General features: G+C 57.0%; 7 protein-coding genes across 7 annotated transcripts; 2 read left to right on the top strand and 5 right to left on the bottom strand.

Annotated features, from left to right (window-relative positions):
• Positions 1–8: 8 nt before the first annotated feature.
• C7974DRAFT_81516 (uncharacterized protein) lies at positions 9–2,127 on the bottom strand. Its single transcript, XM_046147324.1, has 2 exons — positions 1,113–2,127; positions 9–1,064 (listed from the first exon to the last, which is right to left on the bottom strand). Exons 1-2 carry the CDS (start codon positions 1,967–1,969, stop codon positions 98–100), a joined length of 1,824 nt encoding a protein of 607 aa, XP_045991483.1. The 5' UTR covers positions 1,970–2,127; the 3' UTR covers positions 9–97.
• Positions 2,128–4,190: 2,063 nt separating this feature from the next.
• On the bottom strand, positions 4,191–7,539 carry C7974DRAFT_405946 (kinesin motor domain-containing protein). The gene is made up of 2 exons (XM_046143099.1): positions 6,667–7,539; positions 4,191–6,615 (listed from the first exon to the last, which is right to left on the bottom strand). Exons 1-2 carry the CDS (start codon positions 7,490–7,492, stop codon positions 4,625–4,627), a joined length of 2,817 nt encoding a protein of 938 aa, XP_045991482.1. The 5' UTR covers positions 7,493–7,539; the 3' UTR covers positions 4,191–4,624.
• Positions 7,540–9,626: 2,087 nt separating this feature from the next.
• On the bottom strand, positions 9,627–11,739 carry C7974DRAFT_81450 (uncharacterized protein). Its single transcript, XM_046147323.1, has 3 exons — positions 11,617–11,739; positions 10,910–11,541; positions 9,627–10,863 (listed from the first exon to the last, which is right to left on the bottom strand). The coding sequence occupies exons 1-3, from the start codon at positions 11,650–11,652 to the stop codon at positions 9,687–9,689; spliced, it is 1,845 nt and encodes a 614-aa protein (XP_045991481.1). The 5' UTR covers positions 11,653–11,739; the 3' UTR covers positions 9,627–9,686.
• A 102-nt stretch (positions 11,740–11,841) lies between these two features.
• On the top strand, positions 11,842–14,673 carry C7974DRAFT_405942 (WD40-repeat-containing domain protein). Its single transcript, XM_046143098.1, has 2 exons — positions 11,842–12,094; positions 12,142–14,673. The coding sequence occupies exons 1-2, from the start codon at positions 11,890–11,892 to the stop codon at positions 14,625–14,627; spliced, it is 2,691 nt and encodes an 896-aa protein (XP_045991480.1). The 5' UTR covers positions 11,842–11,889; the 3' UTR covers positions 14,628–14,673.
• Positions 14,674–16,914, bottom strand: C7974DRAFT_405938 (uncharacterized protein). The gene is made up of 2 exons (XM_046143097.1): positions 14,908–16,914; positions 14,674–14,857 (listed from the first exon to the last, which is right to left on the bottom strand). Exons 1-2 carry the CDS (start codon positions 16,485–16,487, stop codon positions 14,821–14,823), a joined length of 1,617 nt encoding a protein of 538 aa, XP_045991479.1. The 5' UTR covers positions 16,488–16,914; the 3' UTR covers positions 14,674–14,820.
• Positions 16,915–16,924: 10 nt separating this feature from the next.
• Positions 16,925–18,422, bottom strand: C7974DRAFT_429095 (S-adenosyl-L-methionine-dependent methyltransferase). The gene is made up of 3 exons (XM_046144624.1): positions 17,848–18,422; positions 17,240–17,800; positions 16,925–17,186 (listed from the first exon to the last, which is right to left on the bottom strand). The coding sequence occupies exons 1-3, from the start codon at positions 18,100–18,102 to the stop codon at positions 17,145–17,147; spliced, it is 858 nt and encodes a 285-aa protein (XP_045991478.1). The 5' UTR covers positions 18,103–18,422; the 3' UTR covers positions 16,925–17,144.
• A 990-nt stretch (positions 18,423–19,412) lies between these two features.
• On the top strand, positions 19,413–21,308 carry C7974DRAFT_81417 (uncharacterized protein). The gene is made up of 4 exons (XM_046147322.1): positions 19,413–19,871; positions 19,921–19,949; positions 20,018–20,474; positions 20,523–21,308. Exons 1-4 carry the CDS (start codon positions 19,524–19,526, stop codon positions 21,075–21,077), a joined length of 1,389 nt encoding a protein of 462 aa, XP_045991477.1. The 5' UTR covers positions 19,413–19,523; the 3' UTR covers positions 21,078–21,308.
• Positions 21,309–21,912: the final 604 nt, after the last annotated feature.

Raw genomic sequence — 21,912 nt, 5'->3', positions numbered from 1 at the left:
CGGAAGAATACAAACAAGAAGTACACGCAAGAAGCGAACCGAACAGGGTATCTCATTGCGTCTAAAACAAACACACACACACACGCACACATCTCGTCTACCACACAATCCCCTTCCAGTCAAAACTCCCATCGATGTTGCGCCACCGCCCCTGCACCATCGCCTTCTCCCACCCCATCATCACCGCAAGCAGCTTACACCCCACACTACTGACCGTGCACACCATCGCATCCGCGCGCCCCAGCACCGCCAGATCCATCAGATACGCCCGCCCCACCAACTCCCGCAGCTTCATCGCGCCCTCCGGCACGCGCTCCGCATCCAGACTCAGCATGTCCCCTGCGTTCCCGACCGGCTGCCCGAGGCTGAAGAATATGTCGCGGTAGAACCCCCCTTCCCAGCCGGTGATTTCGTCGATCCAGGGGTTCTTCTTGCCCTGTGCGGCTTCGAGCGCTGCGCGCGTGGCGAGCACGATGCGGTCCTGGGCGCGCAGCGCATTGGGGCCGATTTCAGGCGCGTCGTAGACGAGGGGGTCGTCGGAGGCGAGGATCATCTTGGAGGGGGTGTGGCGGGCGAAGAGGGCGGCGTTGTCGCGCTTGGCGGACGTCTTGCCGCCGCCCTCGACGAGGTCGATGTAGATGTCGCGCGCGGCGTCGGTGTAGCGCGTCAGCGGGATGTAGTCCTTGCTGTACTGGTATTCCATGGGGTGCTTGTCGCCGTGGCGCACGTGCATGCCGATGCTGATGCCGCCATCGGCTTTGACGGCGCCGTAGAGGTGTAGCGCGCGGTCGAGGACATATTTGGCGTCGTCGGTGCGCAGTTTGAAGAGGGCGTCGTGCCCGGCCCGGAGCAGGGCGAAGATCTTGTGCTGCCGCTGGACGCGCATCTTGGTGGCGTCTTCCCATTCTTCGGTGAACATGTGGCCGAATGTCGACTGCACTGTTGCAGCGGAGACTACGATGTGCCGCGCGTTGTGCGGGCAGGGGACTATGTGGGACTTGGGCGGCGGAAGGCAGCCCGCGGAGGGAGGGTTGATGAAGTATGTCAGGTACTTGCCATACGGCCTGCTAACAGTCAGCATATACTCATTGCAGGCTTGACATTTGACTCACCATCGGCTGTCGTCGATGAAGAACGCGCGCTTCTCGGCTTTCGCCAGCCCGTACGACATCCACAGGCGCATCAGCGAGTTACCAAAACCCGCTTCCGCCGTCTCCAGCACATACGTCAACGACCTATCACAGACCTTGAGCCCGCTCGGCGAGATCCCATCCGCAATCATATCATCCTCGACAAACCCCTTCGGCCTGCCACTCGCCTTCGACGGTGGCAACAACGACTGTGCCTCCGCCTCCTGCACATCAATAAAGTACTGGTCCTTCGCATAGTACCCGAGCATCCTCTTCGCAAAGCTCGCCGCCGCCTGCCCCTCCTGCCGCATGTCCCGCGACACCTCACCTGCCTGGTGGCAGATATCGCGGTACTGGGCGGGCCGGAGCGGGAACTCAAAGGACGACGGGATCGACACGGTCCACCGCATCTTGCCCGTGTTGTCGGCCATGGCAACGACCGAGGGCTCCTGCGGCAACTGCGCGCCCCCGGCCATCTCCCACTCTTCACTGTCGCCGTCGTAGCTCGACTGCGCCGAGGCGTGCAGTTGGCGGACTACAAGCCACAGCAGGACGAGCACGGCGAGGCCGGCTATCAGCCCGCGCTTGATCAGCCGGCGGGAGCTGGGCTGCGGCTGCCTTTTCCCATGGCGGGGGATCAGGGATGGGAGACTGGGTGATGCGGGGGGTGAGCGTGAAAGCAGTCCCCGACGGTCTAGGTTCGGGGACAGGAAGGCGCCGGAGGTGGCAGAGTGAAGGGGGGGAGCGAGTTGGCTGTAGGTCGCCGTGGACTGGATGGACAGATTCGGGTTCCGTCTTGCATGCATCTTGGAAAGCTTCTGAGACGCTTGGTTCAGCATGTCGGATAGCAGCACCGGGCCTCGTCTGATATCAGGTCCGGTATGTCGGGCAACAGCACGATGTCAAGCGTGCAGATATGTAGTCACCTGTCCCTGCAGGCGTCGTGTTACCGGAAAGAGGGGGCGAGGCAGCGTCAAGATGCCGTGGTCAAGGAGTGTAAGAAGAGAATGAGACAAGAGCGAGAAAGAGAACACACAGCTCCAGCTCGTCAGGCAAGCAGGGAAGCCATAGAGAGACACGGCAGCTTACTGTAGGAGAAGAGGGAGGGTCACTGCCTCAGATGCAGAATCCCGAGCGCGAGAAGTTTCACGACATTTAACAGACGAGCAAGATCGCCCTCCAGGGCCGTCGCGTAGCCTGCGCAGCTCGACCAAGCTGGACGGCTTGCGGCCGCTTCTGGTAGGTGTAATTTGAGGAACTTCCCTCAAGGGCAACTCCCGTGAGCTCGCTAGCGCAGCGGCCAACGGCCTCTGGCATCATGAGGAAGGAGGAGGCTGAAGCGAGGAGCAAGCGAGCATCGTTTGGAGGGGCAGCCTGGCTGGCGCGTCCGTGTGCGCATCTGAAACACACAGAGGAGCGCTGCGGGAGCCTATCAGGCGCCGCTGCCCGACGCGAGATCCACCTGCATCTCCGAGCACGCGCAGTAGGCCTCCCGTACATAGCCTGCGCTGCGTCCCTTACACACACACCTTTGCGTCGGCCCCCGACCAGCGCGAAGACACGCGCGCAAACTCACCCTCCCCTCGGTGCTGTGTAAAAACCTGAAACAGCGCACTTTGTGTGACGTTGACGAAGTGGAACCCAGTTGCGCCTTGGCGACCCGTGCATGAAAGACTCCAGCGACCGCAGGACCAGGGGCACGCGCCGGCTGCATCCACGAGCGACCGCTCATACGGTACCTAGCGCGCGCCATGCGGGCTCGTACGAAGTACATTACCTCTTCGTACCAAGTGTGTTGCCTCTAGTCAGATGCTTAGTTTCAACGGCCGGCCGTTGCAGGTAAGATGAGAGTGGTGAGGGCGCGTGTGACTCTCGAGGGAACGAATCATGGATGGAGTGATTGAATCGTGGCGCCAGGACGGCGGTTGCTCGTGCCCATGGTTGTGATGTGATGTGAGGTGAGGAGGTGGTGGCGGCGTGAGGAATCCAAGCCGTGCGAGGCAAGTCAAGCAGCGCGAGATTCGAGCAGCGCACGCACTTACAGCACAGTATCGTGTACTGTGTCTTGCACTACATACCTACACCACAGTCTACAGCTACACCATACACAGCAGTACACCAGATCCCTGTACCGCTTAGCCCCACTCCACCCCGTTAGAGACGCGAGTCACCTTCACGCCGACCACCTCCCCCCCGTCGGAACCCACCGGCTACGAGCCCCATCAAACCAAGCCCCCCATCGACGCACCACCCCGTCGCAACGATCCCATCAAACGCCCACATCGAACCACATTAACATTCAAACATTAACATTCAAATACAAACCCTATCCGATCCCTTCCCTTCCCCTCCAAGCCCACCCCAACGCCCCATCAAACCACCCAGCCCCATCCCCAGCTACCCATGCCACTAAACCCCAAACCCAGCCATGCCACCAGGGTCCAGATCGCCACCAAGGAGCACCGGCTGCTCCCTTTAGGCCCAGGATATGTGCAGGGAGGGGGGCACTCTTGATACGGCGCCTTGCAGCACGATATAGTGTTTTATAGCACTCTATGCGCGACGCTGCGGGGTCGCGCATGAAAGACGTACGGCGGATGTCTGGGGCAGCGGGAGGGGCGGACTGGGGGGTGAGGAGAGGGGGGTGCGAGGAAGGCGGTTTCGTGAGATGAGGAGTGCGGTATGGGGCGTGGCGTGTGAAATAAGGCGTGGAGCGCGCACGTATGTTTGCCCATGTCACGTTGCGTGTAGAGTGTAAGGTTCAGTTCGAAGAAACAAGCGCGCACACACACATGTAGTAAAGCCCGGCTTTTCAGAAAACCTGGTACATTACAGTCTAACCAAGACCTAAAGCGCGCATATGGGGTATCTCCATCTCCATTGTCTCTCTCTCCACTCTCCACTCTCTCGTCTCTCTCCATGCACTCACTCTCATCCTCGCCACTCGCTCTCTTTCTCTTCTTTTCTTTTCCTTCCCTTCCCTCTGTGGGTTTTCCCATCCCTAACGCCACGCGCAAGATATCCGTATCTGTATCGTACAACCCAATCCATTAGCCGGCCACCGAGACGAAAAACAGCAGTTACAGTACAATTACATGTGTAAAAGTTCGCATGTGTTAAAGTAGCATGCGTGCATGGAAACAGCAGCATGTGTGAAGTGAAAGTCGCATGCTCTAAAGCAGAAACGCACTGTGCGGAGAAGATAAGGCGGTATAATATAGCGAGACCATGCAGCAGGCTATGCAGCGGGATACAGTGCGCCTGCCTCATTCCAAGAGCCCAAAACGCCGGTGGTGCAGAGGGTGTGTGTTCGACGCTCCGCGCGCGATTTGTATGCCGTGCGCGACGGCGGGGCGGGGCGGTGTCTCATCGTCATTACGTGGAGGCCATTAAGATCGTATTTGTGCGGGTGCGCATTACAAAGAAGGGAGCCATACAGCACAGCGTAGATCGCAACTGGGGTTGTAGTAGTGTCTTACGCAGCCCTTGCATGCTTAAGACCGGCGCAGCTCAACAGGCATAGCACTACTACGGCGGGCCGCCCTATCGACTCTCCCTGTGATCATCTCGTCGAGCATGCGCGTCATCTCCTCGATATTCTTGCCCGTGTTCGAGGGCGTCGGGGGGAAGAAAGGCGTGCTATTCGGGCTCGTCGGGGATGTCGGGCCCTTGGCGTGCAGGACGTTTATGCTGCTGCCCTCACTGCGCTGGTAGGACGAGGTGCGGCGGCTGCCAGGGGAGCCATCGCTGCCGACGTCGTGGGCCGTGTCGTTTCGTTTACGTGCCGAGGTGAGCGCGGTGATCATGCGTTCCTTGTCTTCGAGTTGGGCGCGCAGGGTCGAGATCTCCGAGTCGCGTTCGGCGACAGTCGCGAGGAGGCCGCCGTCTTCGCTGCTGCCGTGGCGCGAGTTGATCGACAAGGATACGCGGGAATGGCTCGATCTTCGAGCTTGCAGAAGTCGCTTCTCTAATGTGGCGATGTAGCGATTTCGGTCGGCGAGATCGGCCTGCAGTGCCTGGATCTGAACGCCCGGGCTGGCAAAGCCATCGCCGTTCTCGCCGACCGAGTCGTCCTCTTCCGAGCAATCTACAGGCAGGGGAAAGGACTGCAGTGAGGCGCGTGGTACTTCGAGCGTGGCGTGGCTGGCGGATGATCGTACGGACATGGGCCGGAAGTCGCTGGCGTGACTGAACGTAGAAGCGCGTTGATAGCTCATGGACGAGAACGCTCTGCCGTTGTTGACCCCAAGTGACTTAGAGCTCAGGATCAACCGGTTGAGATGCTCGATCCGCTCTTTGAGAGCTGTGCGAGCAAGCTGCATCTCCAGCATTTGTTCTTCGTGGCGCTGCCTGTCTTGCTGCTCACGTACTCTCTCCTCCTCTCTGTCTCGCCGGAACTCATCCTCCTCTTCGGTCTTAGCTTCTGATTTCTTGCCTTCTTCTAATTGCTTCTTGAGCTCCTGAATCTCGAGGCGGTAGCGGTCCAGCAGTGCTCGGCTTCCTGCGTCACCACCGGCCCCCAACGAATCGTCCGCTTTCTTTGCATGACTAATAATGTTGTTCTTGGCCCGAGATGCGAACTTCAAGGTGTTCAGCGTCTCATTGGCGTGGCTGGACGATGTTGCAACGCTACCGCTTGCGCCAATCTGGATCGTGCAGAGAATGCTGACCAGGGAATTACCTGACAGCGCTCCCTGCAAAAGACGAGTGAGTTTGCTGTCACGGTACGGCAAATGGTTGTCCTTTTTCCCGTCCTTGCCCGGCTTGCTGCCTGCCAGTCCACCAACAACAGCACCCAGAGTAAGCAAACTCTTGTTGATGTGAGAGCCCTCAGTCCGTCTTTCCTTATCGTCGGCCGCCTTTTCAGAACCCGCCAGATCGATAAGACTGAGTGTTGACACACGGACACCACCTGGGATAATGGCTGATCGCTTGTCGCCAGCCAGATTAGGGCCGGGTGCGCGCTCTCTGCTTTCGACAACGATTTGTACGACGGCGTGACTGCGCGAACTCCGGGAATTGAACTGTGTGCCAGCAACCCTTCGCGCCTGGTCACCGCGGGAGATGACTCGTAGGAGCTGGGTTGGGCTTTGGACAATTTCCTCTTTCAGGGGGGTGGCATAGACACCCCGCTTGCTGTCCTCGCGTAGCTTAATCTCCTCCTGTGGACCTGGCTGACCGCCCATGCCAGCCACCGGCCCCGCCAGCAGATCGTTGATCTTCTCGTTGTAGATTTCGAGATAGCTGACGCGCAAGAGGAACTCCCGATGTGGGGTCTCGCGAATGTAAGAAAAAATGTCCGTGATGGCCAGTGGTATTACACCAGGATTTGTCGCGGTTCCTTGCATGGAAAATGTCTTTCCTGTTCCGGTCATACCATACGCGAATACGGTTCCGTGGTACCCTTCCATAACTCTCCGGACCAGTCGTTTTGCCGTGGCGTCGTACACGCGAGCATTGTTGTCTTGGGTGTCGTAAACATTGTCTAGGACGCAATCAGCAAGCTGAACTACACTGCTTGGCTGCAGTCACTTACCGTAGACGTAGTCTCCACCCCCATCGCGGCCGTGGTATGTGATAACGTGACGCTTGGCGTTGACCTCCCAATCTTTATCTTGCTGGCCGTCTTTTGGCCCGACGTCTGGGCGCACTCGCACGCTGACGATGACGTTTCCTTTGCTGCTCGACTCGCCGTCGGGCTTGCTGTTTTTCCGCCCTCGTGCGTCGTCATCCTCTTCGATTGTGGTTGCGCTCGTCGAGCGGGAGCCGTGCGGCGACGAATTGCGGCTCTGCGGGGGCGAGGGCAGGCTGAGGCGGCTGGTGTCGACGGCGACCGACTCGGCGCTGCCGTTGCCGTTGAGGAAGCTGGGCGGCATCATGGGCGACTTGGGGAGCAGCCCCCTGCCGCCGCCGATATTCGAGGCTCTGGGGCCTTTCTTGAGACTGCTCTTCCGGGACGGGATCGAGGCCTTGGAGCCGGCCGACAGGCGGTGGTCGACCGTATCGCCGTTGACCGAGGCGCTCGAGGCCAGCGGGCTGCTCGGGGTGCGCAGGCCATGCTTGGGCGGCTGGGGGAACGCGCCGATGCTGACGACCTTGCGCAGCGACTTGCCCATGGGCGGCCCACCCGGGTGCTCAGCGGCGGCAAAGGTGGGCACAGAGGGCGAGGTGATGTGCTTGGCAGCGGCCGGGCGGTGCGGCGTCGAGTAGGAGACGGCGCGGTTCGCAGCGCTGGGAAGGCCGCTGGACGGCGTGCGCAGGGCGGCGGGGGTGTTTGGCGCGCGGTGTTTCGAGACGGGCAGCGACGGCAGCGGCCCCGAGGGCGGGGCGATGGAGCGGCGCGGCAGGGTGTGGCCGGACATGGCGGTGGTGCAGAGGAGCAGCGGCGCAGAGCAGCAGCGCAGAAGAGCAGCGCGGGGACACAGCAGCGCTCAGCGCGCGGCGTGCGTGGCTACGGGACCCGACGCTTGCTTTGTTTTTCGCGCGGCTTCACGGCGTCGCACGCATGACAGCGCGCAGCTGGACGGACGCGGGTCGACGAAACGCGGCGGCGCTCGCGTGCGGGGAGGCCTGGGATGCCTGGCGGGTGCAAGGGCTGGTGCAGTGGTGCGGCGGCGGCGCGGTGCGGGACAGTGCAGCGGCAGCGGCAGCGTGCAGGCGGCCAGTGTCACGGCAGGCAGGCGGGCAGGCGGGCGGTGCGAGGAGGGCGGCGGGCGAGGAAGAGCGCGCATGCATTGGCAGCGAAGACGCGGACGGGAGGGTGGAGCAGCAGGAGACTCGACTCGGTGCTGCACAGGCCCAATTGCGCCCGAGAAGGATCACAGGCCCGACTTTATCGGTGGGGAGGCGCACGGCGGACAGGCCAGTGGGCGATCGGGCTGCCTGCGCTGCCTGCGTGTGGGGGGAGCGGCAGAGGCACAGAGGCAAAGCAGGAGTGATGCGCGCCGTGGGGCCAGGAAAGGGGTTCGCGCGCCGTCAACCACAGCTTCACGCTCGTCGTGCGCGCCCGCGAGCCTGCGCCCAATGCGGCACAGCGGGGCCTCACGCCTGCGTCGTCGCCATTGGCCGCCGGCGGAAGGGCTCGTAGGGCCCGTGGTAGCCTCAGCAGCGACAGGGACTGCGCCCAAATGACAGCGCCAAAAGGGCTCCATGGCAGCGCCCAGTAGGGACGCGCCCAGTAGGGAAGCGCCTCCTGGAGAGGTACCTACCCTCCCGTAGTCACGGCGTAGTGCGCCCATCCGCGCCCACCACCCCTGCGCCCGAATGCGTCTCCCCGAGTCTCCAGGGCCCCAGCAACCACAATCGAGCAGGACCCTAGGGCGTGCCGGCCGCCAGCCCAGTCCGCGGCCAGCAATGCGGTCGACAACGCGGCGCTGGCCACGACACACGACACACGCACACGCACACACGCCCGCGAACCCTGCGGAGAAGCCGTCCAGCGCACGCATCCCTCTGCCCGTATCCAACGCCGCGCCGCCCGTCCAGAGCACGACCAGACGCTGCACCAACGCCTTGCCGTCACATGCCCGCGGCCAACCGCATTCGCAATAATCTCCGAATCACACAAACACACCCTCTGGACCTGCCGTCCCATTCGCCTGCGCCGCCAAATCACCCTGCGCTGCAGCGAACGCCGCTGCGGCCCCTGGCGCCATGGATCGTAGCTCCGTAAATGCACGTGCGCTGCCCTCTCGCTTTCCACGTGCAGTTCAGCTCATTCGCGCGCCGCCGTGCTGCCCTTGAAGCAACGGCCGGCAGAGCCAAACTCTGGACATCCCGGCCCGGCACGGTTCTCCTGCGCGTCTGGGTGTCTGCATGGAGGGCAGCATTGATTCCAGCGCTGAATGCAGCATGTATTGACAACACGCAACATGCAACATGCAACCGTCACTCTGTTGTCAGGGTCCACAATTGCACTGTCTCCTGCATTGTATCCTGCGTTGTATCCTGCACTGTATGCTGCACTATATCCTGCATCCTACACTGTATCCTGCATTGTATCCTGTGCTGATCTCTGCCCGTGCTCGTCCATGCGCGCAACTGCTTTTCCTGGCTATAGTACCGCTCAACGACATGGCCTGCAAGCCAATCCCAGATATGGCACCACCGGCAGTTCAGCGCCGTCTTACACGTCAGACGTATTGTATTGCTACCACAGTAATTGACCTTCTGCTTCTGTACGCCCACCACACATGCACGAATCCTGTGCCATGCCCAACCACACGACTGCCGGGCCAGAGAGTTCAACACTTGGTGCCAATGCCGCCTTGTAACAGCCACTGCTGTTCGGTACCAACGGCGCCATCCGTGGGGCCTGAAGATCACCGGAGCCTTTTCCGCTGTACGAGACCGCCTAAACTCAGTTCCCGCGATCCAGGAGCACCAGAGACCTCGGAGAGTTTGTTCCGACTTGTGCCGCCTGTCGAGCCCATCTAGTGAAACAACCCAGCAAGCCTTCCTAGTACCTCCACGGCGGTACACCGAGTCAGCAGCCCGCATACAATGCCATTCGAAGATCAGACGGCGAATTACTCGTCTTGGCCACATCGAGTTCTATTAGAGCGCACCCCACCCGAAAACCTTCTTGCCAATAGTTGTGACAGACAGGCAATATGCGCTCCAGAGACCGAGGTCAACTACCAATTCCCACGCTGCACAGAGCACTATGCGTGACATTCCAGTGCCAATGGATTGGAGCGTCAACTCACTGAAGCTGGAAAGCGTCTCAACGAAGCGTGGTGCATATCCACTGTGCTGCTGGCCGGCCAGGTAGTGAGATGCGACTAGCCGGAGGACAACAAGCTTGAACGGAAGCACTGCAAGTCCAACTAGCTGTGCTTTGACGATGGCGCCGATCATCTCTGACGGCTCAGTGGAAAGCTGCGTTACGCGGTGATGAGCTCGAGTCGTTGTGTAACGAGAGACTCGACGCGGTGCAACATGACTATGGCTCGAGGTTGCGGGCTGCGCGTCTACGACTTCAGTGTGAGAAGAGATGACCCGTGGGGGCAATCGTACTTCCATCTCAACAATGCCCTCGCGCGAGGTAATCCTAATCCTCGGGTCGTTGTCGTCGTGCTCTGAAACGGTGGGTGTTGGTGGTGTAGCGGGACGCAATAAATCATCTACCGTCTCGACGGGTACGGTAACATTATTTTCGTTAGTCCCGTCTGTGATAGGTCTGTCCATGTGAGACACTGGCATCTCAACTGGTACTAGGTTCATCAGCTCGTGGCCCGCGACCTCTACACTCTGGCCTGCAGAGTCAAGCGATGGCTTTCGGTCCGCATTCGGATCGTCCGGTTCGCACCAGCCAAGCAGCACAAGTAGCCTGTTGATGGCGCTTCTGATCAGGGGCGGAGATCTCCGTTGCAATCCTAGTATGGAAGTAGCGCGGTCCTTGTTGTCAGCGTCCAGACTCTCGATGTCTGCGTTGTCGGGTCGAATGATGAACGACTCAACAGCCTCGAAAATTGCCGCGTACATCCAGCGCTCGCAGAAGTGCTCCGCAACCACTACGACCATAGGAGAGGTGGCGATGACTTTCAAGATGCTAGGCGCAGAGTCAGGTGCATGGTGGTGAATGGAAAGGGGCGTAAGCGGCGACCACGGCGAAAAAGGTATGAATGATTTCCAATACGGTAGCAATGGGCGTGCAGGAATGAGACCGAGCCGTTGCAAGTGAGCATGGTAAGAAAATGGACAGAAGAGGATCTCAAGGCACAATCGAAATCTGCATGTTGTCAGTCATGCTACGGTACGCATCCACAAGGACTCACCCAAACGTGAGGACACTTCTCGAGCGTCGTATGAAGCGACGAGTCTTGGAGCTCGCATGTGTGACCTGTACCAAGCGTTCGACTGGCTGGTAGACGTACGCACTGTATGCGAGAGCCTGTATGCCAATAGTAGAGACTAGTCGAGGAGCAAAGCCAGCAAAGGCAATTGAGTTACCAGAAGCCGCGTGCTCCGAAGCCACAATCTGCACAAGTGGGATTGCATTGGGAATGCGGAATGTAAGGATCCGATCTCTAATCGTGCCGATCCACCAGGTGCACAGGTTCTCCACCACCGTGGATGTCAGCGCAAGCGCATTGCCAACCGTGTCTTCGACCTCAAGCTCTTTGAGTCGTTCTTCGTATGCGCCGGGAAGTGCTTCCGGATGAGACCTGCGCCTCTCGACTACGCCTACCGAGGCAAGGACATCGTTTTGAGCATCTCTGAGCTTCTTCCCGTATGCGTGAGAGCGTGGGTTGATAGGATTACCGCGCTCGTCGTAAAGTTGAATGTAATTATTGGCACTTGCTTCGCGATAGCGTTGCGGCAAAGGCTCGTCGGACTGGGAGGCTGCAAGCTGTATGTATTCCTCTGACTCAGTCACTTCGTTAGTAGGCTCAAATGCAGACCGTCCCTAGGAGTGCGCGTTAGTCACGTGGCCTGCATCGGAGCTATGTGATCTGCGGCTGGTATGAGAGGGTACACGTACAAAGGCAAGCTTGGCCAGGTAGGCTTGTCGGCCCATATTGATTCAGCTCGTCAGCGGCGAGGAAACATGGCTAAAGAATACACTGCTGCAGGGCGACGGTAGCCTTGTCAGAGTCGTGGTGATGTCTGGGCTCGAGAGCAAGTCGTTAGTCGTTAGTCGTTCGCCGTCATCCCTGTAGAAGCCGCTATCCTTATCGATAAGGAACTAATATTTCTCTCTCAAGACTCTCAAGGCAAGCAACAACTCCGGTTTAGAGCAAACCAGCGCAACGTCATGTCGCAAAGAACAACGGTCCGCACGACCTACGAGGTCGAGCGCACGCTGCAGCCTATCTACTCCGGTGGCAGCATAGCGCTCAGTGAAGATGGGCGCATCTTGGCCGCATGTCTGGGCGAAGAAGCACTGCTCACAGATCTCTCCACCGGGAGAGAGTTGGCAAGAGCAGAGGGCGACGGTGAGGCAATCACATCGCTGGCCCGTAAGTTCACGTCGGTGTGTTGAGCATGCACTGGCTAATCGCATCAGTAACGCCCTCCGCGTCCCACCTCATTGTATGCTCGCGGTCGCTGTCCATGCGCATTTATGCCCTGCAACCCTCCGCAACCGACGACGAATCGATCGAACTTGAGCTCCTCCGATCATTGAAACCGCACACAGGCCCTGTTGTGACATTGGCCGTGGATAGCACTGGCACGCTCGTAGCAACTGGCGGAGCAGATGGCGTAGTCAAGATCTGGGACATCCGCGCAGGATACACCACGCACACCTTCCACGGCCATGGCGGTGTTGTCTCGGCGCTACACTTCTTCCAGGTCGAGGTGCTAACAAAAGGCGAAGACGCAGACGGTGGCAAGAAAAGGAAGAGGAGCAAGTCCCAGCAAAGGTCCGAGGCAGAGGGAGAGCGCACGCTTGAATACCGATTGGCCTCCGGTGCTGAAGACGGCAAGATCCGCATTTGGGATCTGCACAAGAAAAAGAGTGTCGCGGTGCTGGATTCGCACGTTTCTGTTGTGCGCACGCTGCAGTACTCGTCGGAACAGAAGGTGCTGATTTCGGGAAGCAGAGACAAGACGTTGATATTCTGGTCCTCGGAGAAATGGAAGCAACAACGGACAGTCGCCGCACTGGAAGGCATTGAGAGTGCAGGCTTCCTTGCGAATGGGCAGATTGTGTACTCTGGCGGAGAGCACGGCAATGTCCGACTCTGGTCGACAGCTACTGGCCAGGAGCTGACCGAGGAGCAAGAGCCCGGAAACGAGACGGACGAGATTGTCAACATCCTGTATTACCCGACCCTCTCCTACCTAGTCTCAGTTCATGCTGAGCAGGTCCTCAATTTTCATTCGTTGAAGTCGGTCGAACCACCCTTCGTCGAGGAGACGATCGAGCCGCTTTCCATCTTCCGACGGGTATCTGGCACCCACGACGAAGTCATCGATATTGCCTACGTTGGGCGAGATAGGTCGCTTATGGCCTTGAACACAAACTCAGAGGATATCCGGATAGTCACATTAAGGGAAGACACAGCTGAGGGAAAATACTTTGGTGCGGACGTCGGAGTCTTGGAGGGGCACGAAGACATCGTCATCTGTTTAGACGTGGATTGGTCGGGTCACTGGCTAGTCACAGGTGCCAAAGACAACACAGCGAGATTATGGCGGCTGGATCCTGAGAACAGCTCCTTTGAGTGCGCCGCTATCCTCACCGGTCATGCAGAGTCTCTTGGAGCCATTGCTCTACCCCACACAATTCCACAGGAGTCTTCGGCTGCATTCACAGACCCCCTGTCACATCCACCGGCATACATTGTCACAGGATCGCAAGATCGAACAGTAAAGCGATGGGACATCACCAAGGATACCAAGAAGCTGCGCGCAAAGTACACACGAAAAGCCCACGACAAGGACATCAACGCTATTGATGTCGATCCCTCTGGCGCTCTCTTCGCATCAGCATCGCAGGACAGGACAGTCAAGATCTACTCTGCGGCAGAAGGCGAAGCTGTCGGTGTTCTCAGAGGGCATCGCCGTGGTGTCTGGACTGTCAAGTTCGCACCAAAAACATCACAAGCACCCAGTGCTGGCAACAAAGGTTTGATTGCCACTGGAAGCGGAGACAAGACAGTGAAGATTTGGAGTCTCTCGGACTACTCTTGCCTACTCACACTCGAAGGCCACTCCAACAGCGTCCTCAAGCTCGCATGGCTGCCTTACCGACCAGTCGACGCACGCGACAAGCGTGGCCCACAGGTAGCATCTGCCGCTGGTGACGGTCTGGTCAAGGTCTGGGACTCGTCATCTGGCGAGTCCATGTCCACACTTGACAACCACGAAGACCGTGTATGGGCGCTCGTAGCCCATCCGGAAACGGGAGCTCTGGTATCCGGAGGTGGAGACAGCATTATCACATTCTGGAAAGACACAACAACAGCAACACTCGAAGCTGCCACAACAGCCGAAACCGAGCGCGTCGAACTCGACCAGAAACTGCAGAACTACACCTACGCAGGCAACTACCGCGAAGCCATCACGCTGGCCCTGCAAATGGACCAACCAGGTCGTCTCTTCGCCCTCTTCAAATCCGTCTCCGAGACAGAACAACCAGATGAAGGAAGCATGTCCGGCTTAGCTGCCGTCGACGACGTGCTCGCCAACCTCGCCGACGAGCAGCTCTACAAGCTCCTCCTACGCCTTCGCGACTGGAACACGAACGTCCGCACCGCACCCGTCGCGCAGAAAATTCTCTGGACAGTCGTCAAGTCATACCCTGCGTCCCGACTCGCCAGCCTCAGGCCCAAGGGCAAGGTTGGTGCGAAGGGCAGCCTGAGAGACGTACTGGATGCGATCCGCGTGTACTCAGAGCGGCACTACAAGAGGGTCGAGGAGCTGGTTGATGAGAGCTATCTGTTGGATTTCACGCTCAGAGAGATGGATGAGGTTGGTGATATCAAGGCTATTACGAACGGCACGTCGAGTTTGGGGTTGGATCATGATGTGCTTATGGTCGAGTAGGTGTTGTTTGGATAGATCAATATACCCCGTTCTACATCAAGCATTATCGGGCCGCATCTCCCTTCTATCGTGGCGATCTATATGCTATCATCGAGCCTCGCTGAGCAGAGCATCCCCGATCGGCAATACAGGTAGACATGGCCGTCAATCGGCCAAATTCCACCATCCAGCCTATCTCAAAAGGTAGAGACCCCTAGATCTCGAACATCTTGGTCGTACTCACATTAATCCTGGAACAAGTCAGCTCAGCGCACTCAACAAGCATACACCATATACATACCTGCTCCACGCCTTCCCCTTCATCAAGCACTCCACAAATCTCGCCGGCCAATACACATGATACAGCACGAAGAAAGGCCACGGATCCTGCACCGTCAGCGTCCCGTCCCTCCACCCACCCAAACGCTTCCAAAACGTCTCCACGCCCTCACGCAACCCACTCCACGGCCCCGCACCCACGACCGCATCTAGCAGCGGCAGCAGCAAGCAGCACACCACCTCGTGGCCGATCCAGTAATAGCTCCTCGCAGGCGCGCGCGGAAACACAGGGCCCTCCACCGCGCCGCCGTCCTTGCGGCGATCCAGCGCCGACAAATACGCGCCCGCCATCTCCGGCGTGTTTTCGAACAACACCACCGCCGTGTGCGCGCGCGGATTGCACTCAATCGGGTACAGCACCACCTCGCCATCCCCTGTGTCCGGGACCAGGAAGTCAAAACTCAGATGCCCCGTGAAGCCCGCGCCACCGGCCGCAGCAACGCGCCGCGTGAAGTTCAGCATCGCTTGGTTGAGCAGGCACTGCGTGGGAAGTGCAGTGTAGTGCATTAGCAGCTCGCGCGAGGGGCAGCTGCAGAAGGCTTTCACGGCGCCGCGGACGACAAGCGCGTGCGTGCAGTATTCGTCGCCGGCGATGTGTTGCTGCAGCTGGAAAGGGGTTTGGGGTGTGATATTGAGGGCGTGGATGTATTGCCTTGTCTTTGCGGGGGTGGAGAGGGGAAGGCGGGTCATCATAGCGTTGCGGGCGTGGTCGTCGACGCCGATAGGCTTCATAAGGAAGGACTTGGATGCGTCGGCGGGTTTGTCGCTGGTGTCGCGGAGTAGGATGCTGAGGGCTTCTTCGGGCGAGGTGACACGGTGTGATTCTGGGATCAGCAGGTCCAGCGACTGGATGTAGTCGATGAACTTGTCTTTCTCGTGGAACTTCTCGACTTCGTGCTCATTGAACTGGATGGCTTCGAAGCGGCGCCCGGCTGCTTGCGCCTGCTGCTGCGCGAGGCGTACAACCTGTCCATCCTCGACGGCTGCGATCACCGACGAGCAGCTAATCCAGAGGTCCACCTTCTCGTTACGGATAACCGAGAGGATAGAGTCGATGTACGGCTCGGCATCGTCGCCATTCGGTGTGTCCAATCGGTAATATTTTGCGATTGCGCTGGAGAAGCGGCCTGGAGAGAGGGCAGAGATATCTGCGCCAATGACACGGTGTTGCGTGTTTTGTGAAAGGACTCGGGCGATTGAAAGGCCTTTGGTCATCGAGACCCCCGTCACAAGGATTGTCTTGCGTTGTGTAACAGCTGTGCTTCTCTGTTCTGCTTGCAGGACTTTGTCTCGCCCATTGATCCGCTGCAGGATGAGACAGCACAGCACGAGGCCCGCTGACACGGGTAGACAGAGTAAGCTCAGCGCGACAAGCGACACATTCTTCCACACATGGGAATAGTAGAATGGCTGGCCGCGCTCCTGTTTCTCGCTCTCTGCACCCATTGCTGTGGAGGACTTCTTCGCGATGTTGCTATCTTTCCTTAGTCCGAGTCGTAGCAAACAAACCTCATCAAAAGGAACAAAAGCCTTCGACCCCATCGACCCAGAACGAAGAAGAAAACAAAAGACTAAGGATTCCTAGCGGCTAGGACGGCTGCTAACACACAGGGATATCACATGCGAGTCGTGTATGCATGCAAGCGCGGACGCGGGCGCGTTCTTGTCTCTCACCTGAAAGCGGATTTCAGCGAAAATAGTCTCGACGTCATGGTTATACGTTGATGCATGTGGACCCCTGGTTGGTGCTGCACTTCGCAATTCCTGCATAGTGCATGGATGGGTCAGGGCCCAGGCGCTCTCGTCTGCAGGGTCTTGTTGTGCTGTAATAAAACTTGCAGGGTCGGGTGCTTGTTTGTTTGGGTGGAGGTTGTGGCTATGAAGTCTTGCAGTAGGTGGGAATGGCGCCATGAGCGCAGGACTGTGGACCGTCAAGTACAATGATGGCGATGGCACAGACATAGCGAGGTCTTGCAGTTGCATAATGGAAAAATATGTAATTCTCGAAGCTTTGCAATTGTTCTAATTGTTTTCGCGATACTGTTGCTTCTGTTGCTACAGAAACATTGTCCAAGGGCTTCCTGACAGTCTTGCGGTCCATTCTATCAACAGGTTCCTGCATCTTCTAATGACACACATGTGCTGCCAGGAGCCAACATCGAGTCTGCACCAGTATGTTGCGATTCTCGGGGAGATTGCTCACTTTTGCTCTCCAGTACAACGAGTGATCTCAATGCCATCCTGTGACAAGTCAGCGGTACATTCAACTGCAATTAAGTGGTATGAAGACTTACGGGCACGCCAGTAGGCTCGTAGCTGTTTACCAGATTGCTTTCGTAGATGAGGGTCGGCTTTCCAGGACTCTGGTTGAACTTGGCCTCGCCGTATCGCTTCTCGTACATCTTGACGTTGGTCTCAGCGATACCCTCTGTATTGCTGTTGCCGCTCTGCTTCGCTTTCTTGACCTTCTGTTCGACACTGCTCCTGACGTACTCCAGGTACGGCGGGTTGCCTGGCTTGATCACGTTATCGGCAGCCAACACTGAGCCCTCAGTGATCAAGCCCAACTCCTCGCAGAGTTTCAGATCGGTCGTATAGGCAGGTTTGTAGTGGTCCAAGAACATGAGGTCAATATGCTTCAGCTGCCCAGATTGATACAGACGAGCAATCGATTCATCACTAGAGCCAACGACGACCTTGACAACGTCGGAAAGACCTGCCAGGTCGACAAGAGACATAATGACCGCGGCGAACGCAGGATCGCGCTCCAAGCTGAAGTACCGTTGCCCTCCAGCTTTGCGAACCGCATCACCAAAGAGGACGCATGAATAGCCAACGTAGCCGCCGAGCTCGACCTGATTCATTTGTCAGCTCCGAAGATGACCTCTACCAATTGACATACCATTGTCTTGGGCTTGACTTCTGCAATAAGATCTGTTACTATACGACCCTTAAGCTCTCCTACGTTCATGAGATACTTCTTCGTGCGCCCATATTCGTCAATGGCTGCAAGAACATTCTCGGGCGAGCCCCGAATTTTGTCGATATTGGGGTGGGAGTAAACGAAGTGCAGAAGCTCAATCTCGCGGCCATCATCAAAGAAAGCGCCGTCCTCTTCTTGCGCTGCGTACGCTTTGCTCTGATCGAAGCTGCCCATGATTGTGATTTGTGTTGTTCGAGTGCAATGCTAACTGATGGTAAGCTTGTGGGCTCGACACGGCTCGACGCGTCTAGGGAGGTCCGGATGTCCCTCAGTAGCTGCCCCTCAACGCGTAATTTAGTGCGGGGCATGAGAATACGACGACGGCACTGCATGCATATGTACAAGCTGCATAGCGCACCCACTCAGTGGGCCTGGTGCGAGCCAGACAGACCTCTCGGGAATGAACTTCCATTCAGTCGGCATCATGTCGTCAGATGTTAGGAAATCGTCTTAGCAACGATCTACCCATTCGTCCGTGATCCTGCAAGCAATGCGGGATGTCACTACAAGCGCAATGTACCGTTTTCGTTGGCATATTGCTGTGGCGCCATGACATGCATTTCTAGGGGCTGCTCAGCCGAGTCGTGACAAGCTCGTCGCGCAAGCATGTGGATACGCGAAAACACGATACTGGGGTAAGCTGTGCGGGAGGTTGTGATTGGCGCATTCGCGCATTCTTTCGAGTGCTGACGTTGAGACAGTTGTTCCTGTCCTGAGCGGTTCTAGGCGTGAACGCTGTACCCACGTTTTAGCGGAGACAGCTCCACGGAACTTAATATGAATAAATGGACCGTCCAATATGGTAATATACCTCAGAGATCTGGGATCATCCAAACTCTATCTATCCGACACGGGAGCTAAGATCGCAGGATCTTGTTCGAGTCGCCGGACGTTACGTTGATGATTGGCCAGTGTTGAGGGGCTGAGGTAGAGCAAGGCCGCCTGTGGCTGGACGACAACCGAGGCGTTAGAGACCTTTAGCTACCGATCTGCTGGACATGCTAACCGCCCTTTGTTGAGATGTACCTTCCTCCAAAGACGTCGGAGGCAGGCAGGATGGTGGCGCGGCTGTGAAGTGATGTGATGCCCCGCAACTGCATCTCCACACCGGGCAGTTCTCCGTGCGCAGCACTAAAAGGGCTAGCGTCCGTACTACACTCCTTTCGGTGCCTGGGCTGCAAGCAATTACGATTACACTGCTTCGTCCAAGCATGCAAAAGCCCCTGTTTGCATTGAGGAATCGTGTTTTCCCATGTGCCGGAACCGGGTTTTGCCGTTAATAACTCGTTGGCTCTCAAGTCATTTCATCATGTCCAGCCAGTAACAGTTAGTCCTCAATGTATAGTCGTACCAGATCCACACGAACAAGGCCTACACAGGTCCTCGGCAATGTTGGCGAAGATTCTGCGTATGGTTGACGTTTCTATGAAGCGTTGCCGGCGTGTATCAGCCAATTGAGTGGCACCGTGTACTCAGGCCCCTACGCCTGGTCAAAAACGACATCGGCCCTGGAACACCTTATATAGGACACAAGACCCCGTAGATTGGTGCAACAGACACTCAACGTATCTCTCTTTCATACACACTTTCCCATCATGTCAGACCTCAAAGCAACCGTCGCCGAGACTAAGAACGGCTTCCACGTCGAGGGTTATGAGAAGATTGAATATGACTTCACCTTCATGGACGGCGTCTTCAACCCCGCCAACCCTCAGCTTTCCAACTGCTACGAGCGATGGGGCCGTTGCCTTGCCATCATGGACTTGAACATTTTCAATGTCTATGGCAAGCAGATGCAGACTTACTTCGACCACTACAACATGCCATTGACTATCCACAAGACCATGATTGGTGAGAAGGCCAAGTCCATCGAGACTCTGCTTAGTATCGTCGACTCCATGACTGAATTCGGCATTATCCGCAAGGAGCCTGTCCTGGTAGTAGTAAGTGTCTGCATACGTCACCTTCAGAAATGCATCTAACGTCTCGCAGGGCGGTGGTTTAGTGACTGATGTTGCTGGGTAAAATTATCTCTAAGGCACTCTGGCCTGAAAACGTTTCGAAAACATGACTAACTCGACGTGTTCAGATTCGCGTGTGCTGCCTACCGCAGAAGCACCAACTTCATCCGGATTCCTACCACAGTCATTGGTCTCATTGACGCCAGTGTCAGCATCAAGGTTGCCGTTAACTACGGCAACTACAAGAACAGGCTGGGTGCTTACCACGCTCCCATTCACACCTTCTTGGACTTTTCATTCCTGAAGACCCTTCCCGAGGCACAAGTCCGAAATGGCTTTGCCGAGTTGATCAAGATTTCGACATGCGCTCACAAGCCCACATTCGATCTCCTTGACAAGTACTGTGAGAAGCTAATTACTTCTCGCTTTGGTCGTGAGGGAGACGACCAGGAGGTCCGCCAGGCCGCTGACACCATCAACCGTGCTGGCATCCACGAGATGTTGAAGCTGGAGACACCTAACCTTCACGAGATCGGTCTTGACCGTGTCATCGCCTACGGCCACACATGGAGCCCTCTTCACGAGGTACGTAATTCAACTCATCTTCCAGTCCCCAGTACTAACCTCTTGTAGCTCTCCCCCCCTACACCGCTTCGCCACGGACACGCCATCTCTATCGACATGGCTTACTCCGCGACGTTGGCTAATCAGCGTGGTCTTCTCTCAGACGAGGAGCACCGCAGGCTGTTGAACTTGTTCTCTCGTGCTGGTCTGTCCATGGACCACGAGATGTTCGACGAGGACATGCTTGACAAGGCCACCAAGGCTATCCTCAAGACCCGTGATGGTCTCCTCCGTGCTGCCGTTCCTAACCCCATCGGTACATGTGTTTTCCTGAACGATGTATCGGCTGATGAGATGAACACCGCTCTGCGAAGGCACAAGGAGCTGATGAAGGAATACCCCCGCAACGGTGAGGGTCTCGAGGCTTACGTGGACGCATCCGATACAGGATACACACAGAACGATGTTGCCATCGAGGATGCCCTGAAGAAGGACGAGGTTGCCGAGAAGCTGAGCAATGGGAAGGCTGATGGACTAAGCAATGGCCACAAGCAGGCTAACAACGGCATTCCTGTTGGCCTTCAGGGCATTGCCAATGGTTACTCCAATGGTTACAAGAACTAGATTCGAAAGGAAAAGGATAAAAAAGCTTGGGAAAAGTACTTGTCTGACGGCTGGTCTGAGTACGTCAGGAAGTTAGACCGCGTTGCACTTAAAACTTAAACCTCTTCGATACCAAACATTTCAATTCTCACAACCCAACATCCGAGCATGTTGCCTGTGATCAAGTCGTTGTCCTCTTCTCTCGCCTTTAGTCCCTTTCTATCCGCATTATATCGTTCAATGCCTCTAGATCGACGTAAACGATGAATGACCTGTGTTATAGGTCGTCGTTTTGAATTGCGTTGACCATTCGCGTGGCTTGCGTGGAGATGACTAGTTTGACGCTTCGCACATGGATGTCAAGAATGTCACGAGCTTGGCGCTAGTTTGCAGCTTTTCACAATCGCGTTCAACGCGCATCGCTGGGGTTACGCGTCTCGTGAAGTACTGCAGATCACGAGCCGCTCTTGCGTACGCGGCATTTTACTGATGCACAAATGCCTGAGTAGCAGAAGAGTATGTGCTCCCTAAAATCGACACCGACATCCCATCGCCATCACTAAAGACGACCCAACGAGAAACCAGTTTCCTAACAGGAGAGTTATTCGCGGGGCCCACGCCACCCGAAAGTGACTGGCAACCAGAAGCAGTGGATGATGCTAATGGTCGTGGCTGGGCCCCTGAGCTTTTTTGATAAGGAAACAGAAACGGGTGTGGGCGTTGAGAAGATTTTATAGCAACGGGGACGGAGCAAGCAATCGCCGACGTGCTAACCGTTTTGGGTTGGATAGGTTTCTTGAGCCTCTAAATGTTTGCTACCTAGGAAAAGTATGAACTTCGTTATCTTGAAATGTAC

This window comes from Boeremia exigua (assembly GCF_020726555.1).
Source record: "Boeremia exigua strain MPI-SDFR-AT-0100 chromosome Unknown C7974scaffold_15, whole genome shotgun sequence".
Classification (NCBI taxonomy): Eukaryota; Fungi; Ascomycota; class Dothideomycetes; order Pleosporales; family Didymellaceae; genus Boeremia; species Boeremia exigua.
The sequence above is the reverse complement of the archived record's forward strand: the minus strand, read 5'-3'. Positions and strand labels throughout refer to the sequence as shown.